The sequence below is a fragment of the Priapulus caudatus genome, unplaced genomic scaffold, assembly GCF_000485595.1.
Source record: "Priapulus caudatus unplaced genomic scaffold, Priapulus_caudatus-5.0.1 Scaffold61, whole genome shotgun sequence".
Taxonomy (NCBI): domain Eukaryota; kingdom Metazoa; phylum Priapulida; class Priapulimorpha; order Priapulimorphida; family Priapulidae; genus Priapulus; species Priapulus caudatus.
Genome location: NW_014577122.1, coordinates 663527 through 680452, shown reverse-complemented (window position 1 = coordinate 680452; position 16926 = coordinate 663527). Strand labels below are relative to the sequence as shown.

At 39.3% G+C, this 16926-nt stretch overlaps 1 protein-coding gene across 2 annotated transcripts in view; it reads left to right on the top strand.

Moving 5' to 3' along the window:
* Positions 1–215: 215 nt before the first annotated feature.
* The window catches only part of LOC106821161 (multidrug resistance-associated protein 1-like), a 37956-nt gene continuing 21245 nt past the window's right edge, over positions 216–16926 (top strand). Inside the window, exons 1-30 of one of the 2 annotated variants that reach the window (XM_014825851.1) lie at positions 216–379; positions 863–1045; positions 1280–1408; positions 1811–1948; positions 2362–2487; positions 2838–2899; positions 3544–3675; positions 4410–4580; positions 4911–5088; positions 5308–5423; positions 5623–5761; positions 5913–5978; positions 6196–6333; positions 6914–7060; positions 7205–7289; positions 7691–7773; positions 8061–8174; positions 9041–9217; positions 10507–10674; positions 11320–11509; positions 11734–11785; positions 12012–12177; positions 12458–12674; positions 13481–13625; positions 13863–14028; positions 14314–14513; positions 15541–15673; positions 15888–15989; positions 16319–16477; positions 16743–16901. In XM_014825851.1, the coding sequence (XP_014681337.1) occupies positions 317–379; positions 863–1045; positions 1280–1408; positions 1811–1948; positions 2362–2487; positions 2838–2899; positions 3544–3675; positions 4410–4580; positions 4911–5088; positions 5308–5423; positions 5623–5761; positions 5913–5978; positions 6196–6333; positions 6914–7060; positions 7205–7289; positions 7691–7773; positions 8061–8174; positions 9041–9217; positions 10507–10674; positions 11320–11509; positions 11734–11785; positions 12012–12177; positions 12458–12674; positions 13481–13625; positions 13863–14028; positions 14314–14513; positions 15541–15673; positions 15888–15989; positions 16319–16477; positions 16743–16901 (4104 nt within the window). In that variant the 5' untranslated portion in view covers positions 216–316. The remainder of the gene's footprint in view (positions 380–862; positions 1046–1279; positions 1409–1810; positions 1949–2361; positions 2488–2837; positions 2900–3543; positions 3676–4409; positions 4581–4910; positions 5089–5307; positions 5424–5622; positions 5762–5912; positions 5979–6195; positions 6334–6913; positions 7061–7204; positions 7290–7690; positions 7774–8060; positions 8175–9040; positions 9218–10506; positions 10675–11319; positions 11510–11733; positions 11786–12011; positions 12178–12457; positions 12675–13480; positions 13626–13862; positions 14029–14313; positions 14514–15540; positions 15674–15887; positions 15990–16318; positions 16478–16742; positions 16902–16926) is intronic. The other variant, XM_014825852.1, reaches the window with a different exon arrangement.

Below are 16926 nucleotides of genomic sequence, written 5' to 3'. Positions count from 1 at the left end.
ATAGATATAGCAGAGTCATAACTGAGGGAGGTGGGGCAGGGAGGAGCTGTTTATTCCCCAACCCTTAGTATTGCTAGCAGTAGAATTAACTGGCCACTGTCAACTGATCAGAACATGAGCCACATATATCACCACCCATGTTTTTATTCGTTCCTGATGTTATATATGCGTAAGTGTGTGTGACATGTTGACCTTTCCTCGACTGACAGGAACTGCACGTCTTGACTCTTCATTGAGGATAGACTGCAACTGAGGCATCTGCATCACACACAGCTCATCGCCTGGTTGATGGGTTGTGGATTTCATCGGTCTCGCTATGTATCAAAGCAGTTCAGGTGCTGTGGAGGCATTTTCACGTTTCTGTGGATCTCCGTTCTGGGTAAATATTACTATCACAAAGTTCCATAGTTTACGTTGTTACTAAATAGTGGCAATAGTACCTAGTGTAGTTGTCCGTGTAAAAATCACAGGGTAATATCCCACTGTTTGCTGCCACATGCATGTATCAAGAGTAGATAATAACACAATGTGTTAATGTGTTAATGTGTTATTATCTACTCTTGATGTATGTATAATCATAGCACTATAGCTGTCATTGCTTTGCATACCATAACAGTGATGGTGATGGTAGTGGTGATTGCAATAGGAGTAATAGCAGTATTGGTTGCAGTAGATGTGGTGGCTGCAGTAGCAGTAGCAGTAGCAGCAACAGCAATAGCAGCAGCAATAACAATGGTGACTGTAGCAGTAGTAGCAGTATTAGGAGTAGTGGTAGTGGTAGTGGTAGTGGTAGTGGTAGTGGTAGTGGTAGTGGTAGTGGAAACAAGACCAGAAAGGTAATCATTTTTGTGTGACTTCTCAGGATGAATTTTTGACAGTGAACACAACATCCCCCGATCTTACCGTCTGCTTTGAGAAGACGGTACTTGTTTGGCTGCCATGTGCTTTTCTATGGTGCTTTACAGCACCTAGCATTCTACTACTTCATTTCTCTAGCAAGGATAGTCCACCTCTTCAACATTCATGGCTCACAAACTGCAAACAGGTATAGCATGAATGCTTTTCAATGAGGCATGATGGTTTGCAATCTACCAGGCTACAGTTTCAAAATACTTTGTGAAATATATTTGTGTGAACGTATTAAAATATTTGTTGTATTCTACGAGGCTGCTTTAACCTAATAAAATTACATTTTGCATCATATATGTATTTGTTTAATAATAATATTAAATGGGCTATTATGTGGTCAAGTGACAGAAGGATTCCTCGTTGTTTTCAGCTTTTTAGTTCATTGCTGTTCCTGGTGGCCATGGCCGATTTCGCACACAGTATATACCAATGGCAACACGATGGCCTTTACATAGCAAATGTTGACTTTGTCATGCCTGGTCTGTTAGCTGCATCAATGGTAAGCATGCGATAGGAATGTTAAGAAAATATTCATTGTAGATCTACTCGGTCTAGTCTAGCACAAGTTATCGTAGACCTTTTAATCTATATGTAAAGAGCAGAGACTCAAGTGCAACCAGTTCATGCAAACAGAGAAAATTGTTAATGAAACATGAGATATTTTCCCTTATTGAAAGTGTTTGTGCGTGTGCGTGCGTGCGTGCGTACGTACGTGCGTGTCTGCATTTATGCATGCGTGTGTGCATGTGTGCGTGTGTACGTCTATATTGTTTTACTTTATATATAGCTGTCATTATTTATATGATGACAATAAAGTAATTTTAAAATTTCGTTTAGAATAGCACACATATATTTATATTGTACATTGAGGAGCATGGGATTGATGTGTGTGATATTGTAGGTGCTGCACATGGTTGTGACAGAGCAGGAGAGGTTGAGAGGCATCAGAAGTAGCGGAGTTCCATTCATCTTCTTCATGCTACTAGCGATACAGGCACTTGCAGCATTACAGACGACAATTAGGAATGTTATTAGAGAGGTGTGTGTTTGTTCTTCCAATTGTCTTGTTCTTATAGCTAGCTGTGTAAAAGAATTGTGTTATTGCTGGAACAAGTTATTACAAGTTATTACAAGTTACACTTTATTACAAGTTGATCATTACCTATGTTACAAAGATTCTGATAAAACCCCTTCCAAAATTACCCAGATCACATTTAATTCAGAAGTGCGTCATTCTGTTTAAAAAGTGGGAGTGGTGAAAGATTTTCACATTGTTTAACTATATTTTCTTGTTTCCACTTTACATATATGACATTTATATTTGTTTTGTCATGTCAGTCAATAAATTCTTAATTTTTAATTATTGAGTGACATTTTTCAAGTAATTGGATACAAATTATTTCACGATATGAAGTCAGTTGTTTAAGAATCTTAATTTTCGTTTCATTTCAGGGAGTTTCTGATGACTTATACAGATTGACTACATCTTGCATATATTCTGGCATAGTCTTTCTTCAGTTCATACTGCATTTCTTTGCTAATCCTGCACAAACCTGCATGCCAGTAGCTGATGGACCGGTAAATCTTTATTTAGCTTCTGCATATAAGGTCAGATCAGTATTTACAGGACAAGTATTGTGTGGATTTTAGAGAAGCTATCAGCTTTATCAGTGTTTGTACAGTGTAGTCAGTGCATGCTCAGTCTGGTATTTGTTGTCAATTCACAGTGGCATATCGTACAATTGGGCCACACATTAATATATTTTCTCGACGATTCACTGATCAACCCAGCAGATTCATGCTGACATCAATTAGTTTTGACAATAAGATGTGGCAATAAATAGCAAAATATCGTTTATCTTTGTATAGCCAATGGGTGCTCACTATTTTGCATGTCGTACTCCTCAGTGAACTTACTTGTACTTCAGAACCCTTGCCCAGAATACAAGCTGGGCTTTATTACCAGGCTCTTCTTCTGGTGGTACATGAGGTAAGTTCCCATTATCTACCTAAGATGCTATCATTCGCATCATTTTATTACTATTATCTGAAATCTATAGTAAAAAACCCAGCTTATTATAGGTAATGCTCTGTTAAGCATGGCAGAATAAAAATTTTGATAAAAAAACCTGATACTAATCCATAACGTGTGGAACAATTGTATTAAATCACACATGCGCACATGGATGTGCATACGCATGCACGTGCGCATAATATAATATATATTTATCATGCACGCACACACACACACATTGTGTGCTTGCATGTGTGTATGCATTCCTGCATGTGTATAGAAGTAAAAATACATGGACACCCATGAAGATATAGATGAAAATATGTGAATAGGTGTAAAAAAATTATTTTGCAAGCTTTCGAGAACATTTGTCTCACATAGTATGTTAACTATACACATCAGGCTTCACAAGGAATATGCGTGTTACCATGATGATCAGTAAAACAAGCAGAGACTCTATAATGGAGAAATAATAATACAAACAAAGCATGTTCCCATGATAACTAATAAACAAAAATAATGTAAGACAAAGAGACATGTGTTTTCAAAAGCTTGAAAAATAAGACATTGACATTGCATATATAAATGTACATTACTGGATTTGTTTAATTTGTGTACAGGCTGGGCATTACAGGATGGAAAAGAGCCCTGGAATTCAGTGACGTCTGGGACCTGAATCCGGAAGATACATGTGAGAAGGTTATGCCACTATTCGAATCCCATTGGCAGCAGGAGGTGATGAAAGTTAGAAGGTACAGATCCAGTCACTCAATTATATGTAGTTCCATTCACTTAGATCATCTATTGATGGTGTACGTAACTGTGTTGCCAACCACCCCTATGGTCAAGATACCCAAGAGAGCCAAAATGTACCTTTCCATCGAAGTTTTAGGTTTTCCATGTAAAATACTTAGCAAACTGTATGGTAGTTATTGTGGCTGGTGTGTCCCAGCATGAGAGGATGCCTACAGTTAGGTTAGACAGTGTATAATAGTAAAAGTACTGTGTGAATGGGCAGTACTTGAGTTAGGTTGACAAATATCTCCATGTGCTAAATATTATTAACAGCCATTTCATCTGGGATCCAAAAGGGCAGTTTGGGGGTTTAATCGGCTCTTTTTTACTCTCTCTCTTCAGACTGCTATCTTCTCAGCGTTTTTCATACTACTTTCTCTGGTGGAATTTGAAAGCCTTAATACTTAAAATTTAGATGAAGTATATGTCCATTAATTATAATATCAGACAAAAACACTGCTTTCAAAATCCAGGGTTTCCTCCAGGAGTGTGTTATTGAAGTCACTGGAAGGCTAAGCTTATTATTAACCAACATTTTGGTGTATAGAATGTATGTACACGGGTTTAATGTTGTACATGATGAATAGCATTGAATACTGCAATTCCTTACAGGTGTAAGATTCAACATGTGGTAGCAGGAATACAGCTGACTGTTGCACAATTGGAATGGGTTTCTTATGTAATTTTTCAGATCAAAGGCCGTAGCAAAGGCTGATGAGGCAGTTGGCATTCCACCCAAAGAACCATACGAGCCTTCCATTGCCCTCACTATCGCCAAATGCTTTGGATCTACATATGCTTGGGCATCTGGGATAAAACTTCTAAATGACATCTTGTTGTTTGCTGGACCACAAATCCTTAAGTATGTTTAGGGCAGTGCAACTACTGGTACGCTGTTTATATTCTAGTGTCTTGCTCAATAGTTTAATGGATGACCTAGCCCATATAGTTACATATAAATATATTGTGATGTCTGAGTGATTGTGTTTATTAAAAGATGGTGAATATGAAAGGATAATAAATTATGAGTGTAATAAATATATGCGGGTGTCCATGCTAATGCGCATGCTCATGGGCATGTTTGTAAGCGCACGTAAGTGCGTGTGCATGCGTGCGTGCATGCATGCACCCGTGCGTGTGTGCGCGCATTCATGTTCGTCTGTTTGTGTAATATTGCCTTCACACATTGCAGGTGGTTGATAGCGTTTATTAGCAGTGATGATTTTCCTTTCTGGCAAGGCTACTTCTACGCCGTCCTGCTGTTTGTTGTGTCGATGGTGCGCACGTTACTCATGCAGCAGTTTGTGAATGAAGCGTTGCGTGTTGGCATGAGAGTCCGCACTGCTGTCACTGGGATTGTCTACAAGAAGGTAGAGATTTAAGAGGAAATGAGTATTGAGACAAATTAGCATGTTGTTGTGATTCATGCTTGTAAATGACACAAGGCATTGAGAATTTCATTGATCATTAAATATTTTTATGTATAAACTGTGCATTAATTGTCATATGTTAATCTTCTTGCGATCTGTATCACCTGTGTCTCAGGCAAACTCGAGTTATAAAATCACGTTTTCTTCACACAATATCAGGCACTCACCATGAGCAGTGCATCGCGACGCATATCTACAGTAGGTGAGACAGTCAACCTGATGTCAGTAGATGCTCAGAGACTGATGGATCTGGCGTCTTACTTGGTCTATCTATGGTAAAATACACTGCGACACCGCAACGGAGAATCTTAGAGAGCATTATTTTGTCACCGTGGTTCATGGGTGGTTTGCTTAGGTCTGCAGCAATGGTAAGGAAAATCCTAACAGTATTATTATTGGAGGTAGTTTTAAGTACTAGAATTTCGTCATCATATATGCAATTAATCCAGTAAAATTTTTGTCTGTATTTTTCAGGTCTGCACCATTTATCATTGTTCTGTGTATGTACTTCCTGTGGCAGGAGCTTGGTCCTTCTGTTTTGGCTGGGGTGGCTGTTCTCATACTTCTTCTACCTCTAAACGCTGTGATAGCCCATCTAACCAATAAACTACAGGTATAGTTAGGATATTCTCTAGAGATTGGTGCGATAATAAATAAACTTAATCCATATCGACCTAATAAATTATGCTTTCTATGTGTGACTTAGTGTTGAATGAAAATTATGTATGCAGTTATAGTTTAATGTATTTTCATTTGATTTTCAGGTGTCGCAAATGACATTTAAGGATTTAAGAATAAATGTGATGAATGAGATCCTTAATGGTATCAAGGTAAGATAATCAGGGAAAACCGAAGGTTAATTGTTTCATTGTATTTTATATGTGGCCCTTATACTTTGCCTATACTATTCTCTGTTATACAGATACTTGTGTGTGTTAGGTAATACATTGCTATTCTGTAACATTAAAGTTTGTTTGTGAAATCATGCACGTGATGCATGTAAGCATTATCACATGTAGTACGTGTCACTTATTTTTTGTTCTGTAGGTGCTAAAGCTGTATGCATGGGAGCCGTTCTTTCAGGATAAGATATTAGATCTCAGAGAAAAAGAGCTCCATGTTTTAAAGAAATCAAATTATCTGGGCGCAGTCAGTATTTTCACGTGGACATGTGCACCTTTTTTGGTGAGTGAATATCTACGTTTTGCTCTGGGTCGGACATTCTAGTTTCACTCACTTTATTAACAAGATTGTATGATGCATAATCATAGTCATCATCATCACAGGTGTTGAAAGTATTGCGAGTCCGAAGTAAAATGCTCCCTGTTTTTACTGAGTGCTGAATTGAAATTCTGATACAAATCCAAAAACATTAAATGCACTACTGCTTTAAGTGTATTAAAACCTGATAATCTGCATTAACGGACAGCAGTTACCTACCAAGATAACTTATTATTTTAATCCTGAGGTGACTTTGGTATATATAATGCATTGTTGTTATCTTTAATTTTAAATGGAGCTAATGAGACTTCCTCATTTAGCTGGATAATCCCTATTTTTGAGTGCATGCTGGGGGTTTAACTTCATTTAATGAAAGTGGATTTCTGCCTCTTTTATCATTTATATAAGTACCAAGTTTTTATCTGCAATGACATGACTTTGTAATTCGAATTTAATGGTGATTTACCTACTGATTGGAATCCCTGCACATCACTGCTATTGTATACTGCTGCGGACTCGAGTTGTTCTGTTATTGTTCATATAGGTTTCACTGGTGAGCTTCATGGTATATGTGCTCTCTGACCCGAGCCATGTGTTGACTGCAAGCAAGGCCTTTGTGTCTTTAGCTCTGTTCAACCTGATTCGCTTTCCTTTATCTGTCATGCCTTGGACGATCACTCTTTTAGTACAGGTAGGAAAACAATGATTCCATATATGTGCAAGTACCCCCAAATTTGTAGCATTTAAGTAATTACTATTTATATTATGGTATGCAATCAAAGTATGTGTTGCTTCGTAGAGCATACTTATTAGCATATGATTGCTGGTTTTTCAGTCATCAGTTTCACTAAGACGACTAAGAAGGTACCTAATGCAAGCTGACCTTGATCCTAATTCAGTCGACCATAACTCTGCAGAAGGTAAGTTATTTAAGGAAATACTAGTCATACAACCAAAGCCATGCTATATATTTTATAATAGTTATATATATATATAAAAATTTATTAGCTTCTTTAAGCGGTTAACCTGTACTGCTTATTACAGCAGTACCTACGCAAAACAGTGAGACAATCGAAAATCATTAACATCGTCGAACATCGTTAATTTGAAATTGATGCTCTTATATTTCTTATGTATAACTGTTAGGAGATCGAGTGCATACAAACCCTCCCTATTTTTCCCAGTTGTTGATGTATTATGGTGAAGAATAATTTATAACTAGAGTTTCACCGAGTATTATTGATCAGGTTGTGTGATTACTGAGTGAGATAGATTAACCATATGTGTAATTAGGCTTCTGTGTGACATGTGATATTTTTAGCTGCACATATAGTTGTCACGGATGGCAATTTCAAGTGGGATGAGATCAGTGATGCACCCACCCTAGCCAACATCAATCTCCAGGTAATACTTTTTTTATAATTTTTTTATTTCCAGCTATGGAATACAATTTGATATGTAGGTATACTTTGGTACACAACTTTAATTTATACTTAACTTACTTTTGTATGTTCGGGATCTTATTACATATAAATTGGCAATCAAGACTTAGTGCATATTGAGGTACTACTTATACCCACATCCCCAAATGGTTTAGGTTATACCGATTCATTCACATCTGTTGTAATAAGTAATTTTCCTAAGATGGACAAGCGCCCTTTGACATGGATGTATCACGTTCTTTTGAGTAGTTGAAGGAGGGCACATTAACTGCCATTGTTGGTCAAGTTGGTGCCGGCAAGTCGTCACTCATGAGTGCTTTCCTGGGTGAAATGGAGAGAATGATGGGAAAAGTACACATGAGAGTAAGTTCAGATACTGTCATTAATCACATAGATAGAATTTCACTTAAAGCCGCACTATATGCGCATCCAAACGCTAATTTCTCCAGTACTAGACTAGCAAATACTTCGTGTCATGCATAATCACACTACTTTATGACAAAATAAACTCTAGTTCCTCCCATTTCACTGCACGTTGTGTCTTATAAAAGGCATTTGAAAATACCTTCATTGTTCAAATTCTCCGATGTTGTTGACACTTTCGCATTGCTTTGCCAAGCAACGGTGGAGCGGTGCTGCGGTACAGCGGTACGGGTGTAGCAAAGATAAACACATGTGACGTCACCTGAATGATTCTTGGCGAAATTGTTTGGCAAACAATTTAGCGTTGGCGCCAGATTACCAGATTTGGCACCACTTTCTTCTGGGTTTTAAGCAAACGCGCACTGAAATGGGAGGAACTAGAGTTTATTTTGCCATAAGGTAGTGTGATTATGCATGACACGAAGTATTTGCTAGTCTAGTACTGGAGAAATTAGCGTTTAGATGCGCATAGTGTGGCTTTAACTTAAGGCAACTAACTATATGGAGTTACAGCCATCAATTTTTTGGCTTGCCATTATCTTGCGGAATGATTTAAATATTAATTAGTATTATAATATGCAGTGCAGTTCTTTGATAGAGTATGTGTACAATGCGTATGTGAAGTGGTTCTGAAACTATTACAAATCAATAACTGTGTACATTTTGGGAGGGAATTAAGGTCATAGCTTCGGGATAGGTTCTGACTCTTAGATGCAGAAAAATAAGTAAACCGGATGGAAGGATGGCTGCATGCACAACCCTCACACAACACACGTGAACACAATATGTGTGTCTTTTTCTAACAGGGCAAACTAGCGTACGTTTCACAGCAGGCATGGATCCAGAACGTGACGTTGAGGGATAACATAGTGTTTAACAATGATTGGGATGAGACTTGGTACCACAAAGTCATCGATGCTTGTGCCCTGGAACCAGACCTAGATGTCCTGCCAGGAGGAGATCTGACTGAGATTGGGGAACGGGTTCGTGATGAGAAACTTTCATACTTACTGCTGACAACATTAGATGCCATGGCATTAATGAAAGTTTTGCGGCATCTATCTTTTTTCTTCATATTTTATATTTTTGAGATATCATAGTTTCTTGTCTGTTACATCAAACAAGAAACCACTCTGAAGTGTTTTCTCTAATACTTTTGATGTGGGAGCAAGTCAATACAATGTAGAGTAATTTGTCACCTTATTGTATGCTATAATTTTAATTTGATCGGAGTATCTATTGGTAATTTATTTTACAATTTTATAATGAACTCTACTTTATCAAAATGAAGCCCTTTCTTTATGCCTTCATGGTTTTCCTGATATGCATATGATGGTTGAGAATTTTGCATGTGCACATCAGTTACGCTGATAGGGTCTATGTCCCCCAGGGTACTGCCGGAACGTACCCTGGTAACTATCTGATATGCCGGACCGTATCTTGCTTACTCCCCACCGTACTCTGACTGTCCCTGTTCCGTCCCCTACTGATGTCGCAAAATTTGAAATATACATACAGACCGCCAATATTTATATCTTTATAAAGTTGGATTGGAGTATGAAACTGTGAAACCAAGAAGAAATTTCAACCTATATACACTGATGCGCGCAATCCTTTTGCAAATATCGCGATGATCGGGAATGCATTTTCCTTTCGCAATGTTTACGACATTTTTGCGAAGTTTCGCGCAAGATTTTTGAAAGATCTCCAAGTGTCGCGGAACAATAAAATTTGTATGATTATCTTAATGGGTTGGAAACGTATAGATTCGCTGACACTGTAGAATAATTACACGAATACTGAAACGAATATTTTGCGAGAACGGACCGGAAACCAGGGGCGTGTACAGGATTTGTACCAGGGAGGGGGTCTAACCGTAACCCAAACTTGCGAGCACGCAAAGGAGGGGTCTGGGGGGTCATCCCCTCAGAAATTTTTTGAAATTAGACCCTCTTAGATGCGTTTTCTGCACGAGCAGGGGGGGGTCCGGACCCCCTGGACCCCCCCCTCCCTGTACACGCCCCTGGAAACAAGGAACGGGAGCATAAAGCGGCGCGTTTCCTGCCGACAAGTGGTATATGTATTACGACATCGGCTGAAAGTCGGGGTACGGTTTGGAGTAGGCGAGGTACGGTCCGGCATATTAGATAGTGACCAGGGTACGTTCCGGTATACCGGACCGTACCCAGGGTACGTTCCGGCAGTACCCTGGGGGACATAGACCCTATCAGCATCAGTTACGCTAACTCACGCTTCTGTTGCATGATTGTAGGGCATCAACCTGAGCGGAGGGCAGAAGCAGCGTGTGAGTGTGGCGCGTGCCGTGTACAGTGATGCCGACATATTCCTACTTGATGATCCACTCAGCGCTGTCGACGCCCATGTTGGCAAACACATGTTCGGGCGGGTGATTAGTGCGTCTGGACTCCTAAATAATAAGGTATGTGCGCGTGCCACTATAGCAGGTAATATCAGACTAGTAGTATTTGGTAATTAGTTTAAACTAGTGGCCTGGTAAAACCCATTCAACTAGTTCCTTTATCAGAACAGATATTAGAGTATGCTCTTCGTAGCTTCATTACTTGGAAGAGTGGGTGCACGTGCACCAGATAAAATATTGGGCTGCTTAGTTGGAGGAGTAATGCACCGGTACTCACACTGCCTACGTTTCCTATTTCTTTTTTCATATGGGGTTCTGGTCGAGTGTATGCTTTATTATAATGTATGTACATATACTGCATTTATGTACTGTTTGTTCGACACATGTCTCACTGCCATATTGGTCTTTGACACATAAACATTATCACTGCTGCTTCTAAAAGTCGTGCTTATTGAAAGATAGGCGTGCAATGCTAGTGTGAGGTATCATTTCACTGTAACCACCCTGTTATAACTGAACCTCTTACCACCATGGGACACTGCAACCCTGTACACACGCTGGAGTCCCTGACTGAGTGCAGCTAGCTTGATACCAGACAGGTTGCTCGCTTTACGCAACCTTTGCTCCCCTCGTATTTGCTCTGAGTGATTTGAGTTTGTTCTATATATATATATTATACTTCTATGATACTTAATTGTTTTGCAGACACGAGTGTTGGTGACTCATGGGGTGAGCTTCCTACCCGAGGTTGATTCTATTGTTGTTATAAGAGGTGGCCGCATATCTGAAGTTGGTTCATTTGAGCAACTTCTCAGCTGCAATGGAGCTTTTGCAGAGTTCCTCAGGAACTACCTAACGAACCCTGAAAATGAGGATGTGATCACTGATTCAGAAGGTGGGTAATTTGGAACTACGAATACTCTCATTAAAAGAATCTAAATGATCTTGTCTAATAACTAGCATTAGACCTAGAGAGGTTTTCTTGTTACTGCATGGTTCATGACAACGTGCATATTGGCTTTAGTGAGAACAAAACATGTTTAAGAAATTATCGTGGAATATTGAGCCAGAGTTTCAGTATGGATTTAGTTTTAAAATATTCTTCTGATGAATATTCAGATCCAGATATCGTGGAGGAGATTCTACAGAAGGTTGCACCTGGATATGACAGGTATGTTGATAGAAAGATATGATGGCAAAGATAGGTACGTTGCTAGAAAGATATGATGGCAAAGATAGGTACGTTGCTAGAAAGATATGATGGCAAAGATAGGTACGTTGCTAGAAAGATATGATGGCAAAGATAGGTACGTTGCTAGAAAGATATGATGGCAAAGATAGGTACGTTGATAGGTAGATACGATTCTTTGTATTCACCTTTTTTGCTTCTATTTTAGACAAGCATCAAGGCCAGAAAGCAGCATGGATGAAGATCATCTGATACCGGAGTCTGCCCTCAGACAGCAGTCTGGGAATATACAAGTGAATGGCAAAGCAAATGTGAAACTGTTACCATCTGTAGGAGATAAACTCATAGATGAAGAAAAGGCAGAGACAGGCAATGTATGTTCCATGTGCTAATATTCTGCTATTCATGTTTTCTCTCTGTTCTTTTCAACTTTTCTTTTCTCTCTTTCTGGCGTAGGTTTCCCTAACCCTAGCGATCTAAATGGTTATATAATTTATTAGCTATCATATTATATTATATTGTATTAATTGTATGTAGTTTTATATTTTTGGCGATGTTGCTGGAAACACTGCAGTAATTATTACTGCTATAGAAGATCACTTTTTGTAACAAAATGATTTCTGTAAAATTTGTCATGTGTTGATTTTTTTTTAGGTGAGCCTTGCTGTTTTCAAAATGTATTTCAAGGCAGTGTCAACACCTATCGTGTCCATCATCTTTCTGTCGTACCTGCTGGCGAATGCGGCCCAGGTGGGATCGAGCATCTGGCTGAGTGCATGGAGCACCGACCAACCGCTGGACGACGGATCGCAGGACATACCACTGCGCAACATGAGGCTAGCTGTCTACGCTGCGCTTGGAACCCTTCAAAGTACTTATACACGCACAGCACATACATGCATGTATGCACGCATGCACGTGCACACACCTGTTCCTGTGTCCATAATACCTTCCGACTTACTCGCTTTCTCTCTCTCTCTCGCTCTCTCTCTCTCTCTCTCTACCTCTCTCTCTCTCTCTCTATCTCTCTCTCTCTCTCTCTCTTTGTCTCAATAATGTAACATGTGTTTTGCGCATGTTATATTACATTAGTAATTGTAGATAGCTAATTAGCTGTAAATAGCCTAGAATATGGGTAGAAGTGGACGTTTAGTATGTAGGTTAGAAATACTATAGTCCAGACAGTGTATGGACAAGAGTAGACATGTGTTCAGCACATGTAGTTTTGGCGCATAATAGGACGAACAAAGGAATTAGAGTCGTGCGTGATTGGTTGGGTAGAGTGGAGCTTGTTGGTGATTGGAGGAGAGAGTATAATATAAATAGAGACGGGGAGATTTGAACGGGAGTTGCAACGGTGAGACAGACGAGACGGACGTGTATTGATATAGTGACTGGTTATTTTGTAAACAATATATTTCTTAATTGAACACAAATTCTATACTCTATATGATTCTTTTACTCTAAATTATTACATTCAAATCTTTGTAACTTGCATAATACAATAATATCAAGAGCTATTAAATAGGTATTATTAGCTCTTGATAATATGCACATGTTGTTATATACATGCCATGTAACACAATATTATAGAGGGTGTGTCGTATATGTGCTTTCGATACATGATATATAAGCTGTTAGGTGTGCTTGTACACTTTGTTCTCTGGATTTCTGCAGGTTTATTTGTGCTAAGTTCTGCCATCGGTATTGCACTGGGTGTCATGTTTGCCTCCCGGTCTCTTCACCGTGATATGCTAAGGAATATGTTTCGATCACCAATGTCATTCTTTGACACAACCCCGCTTGGCCGGATTGTGAACAGGTAAAAAGGAAGACATTTTACTTTGGCGTTGTCTACATAAGCTACACAACAAACGTGGAAAAGTTATCATGTGACCTAATTATTGTTCAGAGCCACAGTTAAACACAATTTCCTCTATTTTACTTGTGATTCGTGTATACATCCAAACTAGGAAGTGTAATTATACATTGTATAATATGTTTGTGGAATGCCTTTTTGTATATATGAATGATGAATATTATTATTGGTTTTTGGCAGGTTTTCAAAAGATATAGACGTTGTCGATAACATCATTCCTATGAGCCTTCAGAACTGGCTGTTCTGTGTGTTTTATGTGTTTGGCACACTATTTCTCATCAGTTATGGCACACCGATATTTGCCGCCGCCATACCGCCACTGGCTGTGTTGTACTGGTTCATACAGGTATGGTGATGCCAGCTACAGTGCTACTAGTGTTATTGATTCTTGGGTACTGCAGCAGTTGTGCTTATTGTTCGCTTCAGTCCTCCCCTGATGGATATTGATCTTATTGTAGCATAAAGGGCGTGAGCATTATTCACTGTTAACATATAGATGTTTTGATGCAATGATAATTTAATGATGTAAAATTCATATCCAAAATCCTTTACCTCATTGCGATATCCATTACCATATGATCATGAGACCATGCTGTGTGGTGCTGCACTAAAGTAGACCTTACTATTTCAGCGCATATATGTCGCATCGTCGCGGCAGCTGAAGCGCCTCGAATCCATCAGCCGATCTCCGATATACTCTCACTTCTCTGAGACTGTGACAGGGGCCAGCACAATCAGGGCATTCCAGGTGCAAGAGCGCTTCATATTAGACAATGAAGCTAGGATTGACAACAACCAAAAGTGTTACTTTGCTATTATCATGGGCAACAGGTAAACGATTAGATAAATAACTGTTTCCTTTGCATATAGCCCATTCCCTTGTTATCCCACTTCATATTGGGGTTGTCAGGAGTTAAGTGGTTAAGACAACATACAATATGACCTGATTCTGCTTGTTTTTAGCTCACCTTGACATCGTCAAGCTGAGCTATTGCCATGGGTCGTCGTCTGTTCGTCCATCCGTCCGTCCGTCCGTCCGTCAACATTTCGCTTCGGTCAACGATAACTCAGGAACTGTTTGACCCACATATTTGAAATTGGGTATAGTTGTTACTGCTATGCTCCCATATTAAACGTCCTATTTTGAAGCACGCCAGTCGACTTACTTTCGAGCCACATGCCATTAGTCAGTTCACGTTCAACGGATTTTGCTCATTTTTGGTATGTGAATGAATAAGGGCTAGGGGTTTTGATATTTAAAAAGAAATTAGATAGGATTTGGCAATTATATAGCATATTATGTAGACACAAACAGTCTGTGGTGTCACACTCGTCTGGTTCGTTTTACAAGATTTCATTGACAATATCTTTAATGCAAAATTGGTATTTCCTCTCCACCCTGCTGATAAAACATCTATATTAGAGTAAAGATTTACAAAACATGTCGGAACGCAGCATAACCTATTTATTTCAAACGCCATCGCTACAAAGCGGGTATAGCGCCATCTACGGTCACAAATTGTGATTCATTTTGGTTTATAAATTATTATTGCGATATACAGATGGCAATTGTTTCTATAATGTACGTCGATGGTTGCTCAATTAAGACTGACTTCTTCTTACTCACTCATTTGTGTCCTTTTTTGTGGTGAGCTAAAGTGTCATTGACACTTTCATTTGTTTCCATAATCAGAGTTTTTAATAGGGTAGCAGGATTGGTCCCATGACCAACCCCAGCCTGGGGAATAATAATAAGTTATTATAATTTACTTACTCAAACAACAAAACACACACGACAATGCTAATTTGTTTGATGTGTAAAATCGCGGAATCTATTCTAGCACCATTTGTCTTACAGGTGGCTGGCTGTACATTTGGAGGCAATCGGTAACCTCATAATATTCTTCTCTGCGCTGTTCACGGTGATTGGCAAGCAAATGGGAGAGATAGATCCGGGTTTAGCAGGTCTTTCTATCTCAAATTCTCTCGGTGTAAGTGTCAGGTTTCCAGCAAGAATCGCCATGAAATAGTCTTTTAGATTTAACTACATGTGTCAACTCGTCATGCATGCGTTGCGCTGTATGGATTTGCTGTAACATGAGCTATTCTTCCCTCTGTTGAATTAGATTGCGTGTGTATGTGTGCCTGGAATTTATTTGGGCTTGATGTGGTTCTTGTATGTCTCACTATTTCTTCTGCTTACAGTTGATACAGGCACTTAACTGGGCAGTGCGATTTACAAGTGAGCTAGAAACAAATATAGTTGCTGTGGAGAGAGTCAAGGAGTATTCCGAGACACCAAACGAGGTATGGAGAAAACGTGATATACTTCTAGTCATTCACAGGTATCCAAGGCTATATACACAGTGAGATACATGAGGCTCTATCCAAGATTTTAGTCTATGTTCATTATAGGTTTAACAACTGCTGGTTGGGTACGCAATAAGGTGGCTGACAACAAGTGTTGGCTAGCAACAATAAGGTCATGGTGCTTTTGATGAAAAGCACTAATGCTATTTCAGAAAATTACTAGAGTAATGTTTCAAATTTTTCTTGACGCTAACCTTAGCTAATTCAAAATTTACTTGTGATTGTCATACGTTCATACATCTACTAGCAGTGCTTGCTTGCCCCAGGCTCCATGGGAGTCAGCTGGCAAGCTAGGACTGGTACCTCCACCGGCTTACTGGCCACCAGAGGGTGACGTTCAGTTTGACAACTACAGTGTTTGCTACCGACCAGGCCTCGCCCTTGTGCTGAACCAGATCAGCTGCTTTGTGTCTGCGAGTGAGAAAGTATGGAATTACTGAGCTGAAGCCTCCATGCAGTTGTTGTGTCTGTCAACATAATTATAGTGCAGCTAGAATAAATGTCCAAGTAAATTTTTCTATTTAATCTTCTGTAAACTAAATAGATTGATTCATCTTATTAGATTTTCTTTCTTTATGAATACACTTTTGGTAGCGTTGCATTTCCGTTATCTATATATCTGATATATTTATCACCACTGATTGTCCTGTTTTGAACGCATTGCTTGACTGGGTGTATATGTTTTTGCAGGTAGGCATAGTTGGGAGAACGGGTGCAGGCAAATCCTCACTCATACTCTCGCTGTTTCGCATCATTGAGGCATCAGAGGGTGCCATTCACATCGATGGTCGCAACATCGCTGAGATGGGTCTGCACGAACTTCGCTCTAAGCTGACCGTCATTCCACAGGTACGAGCATCGCCGCGATAAAATT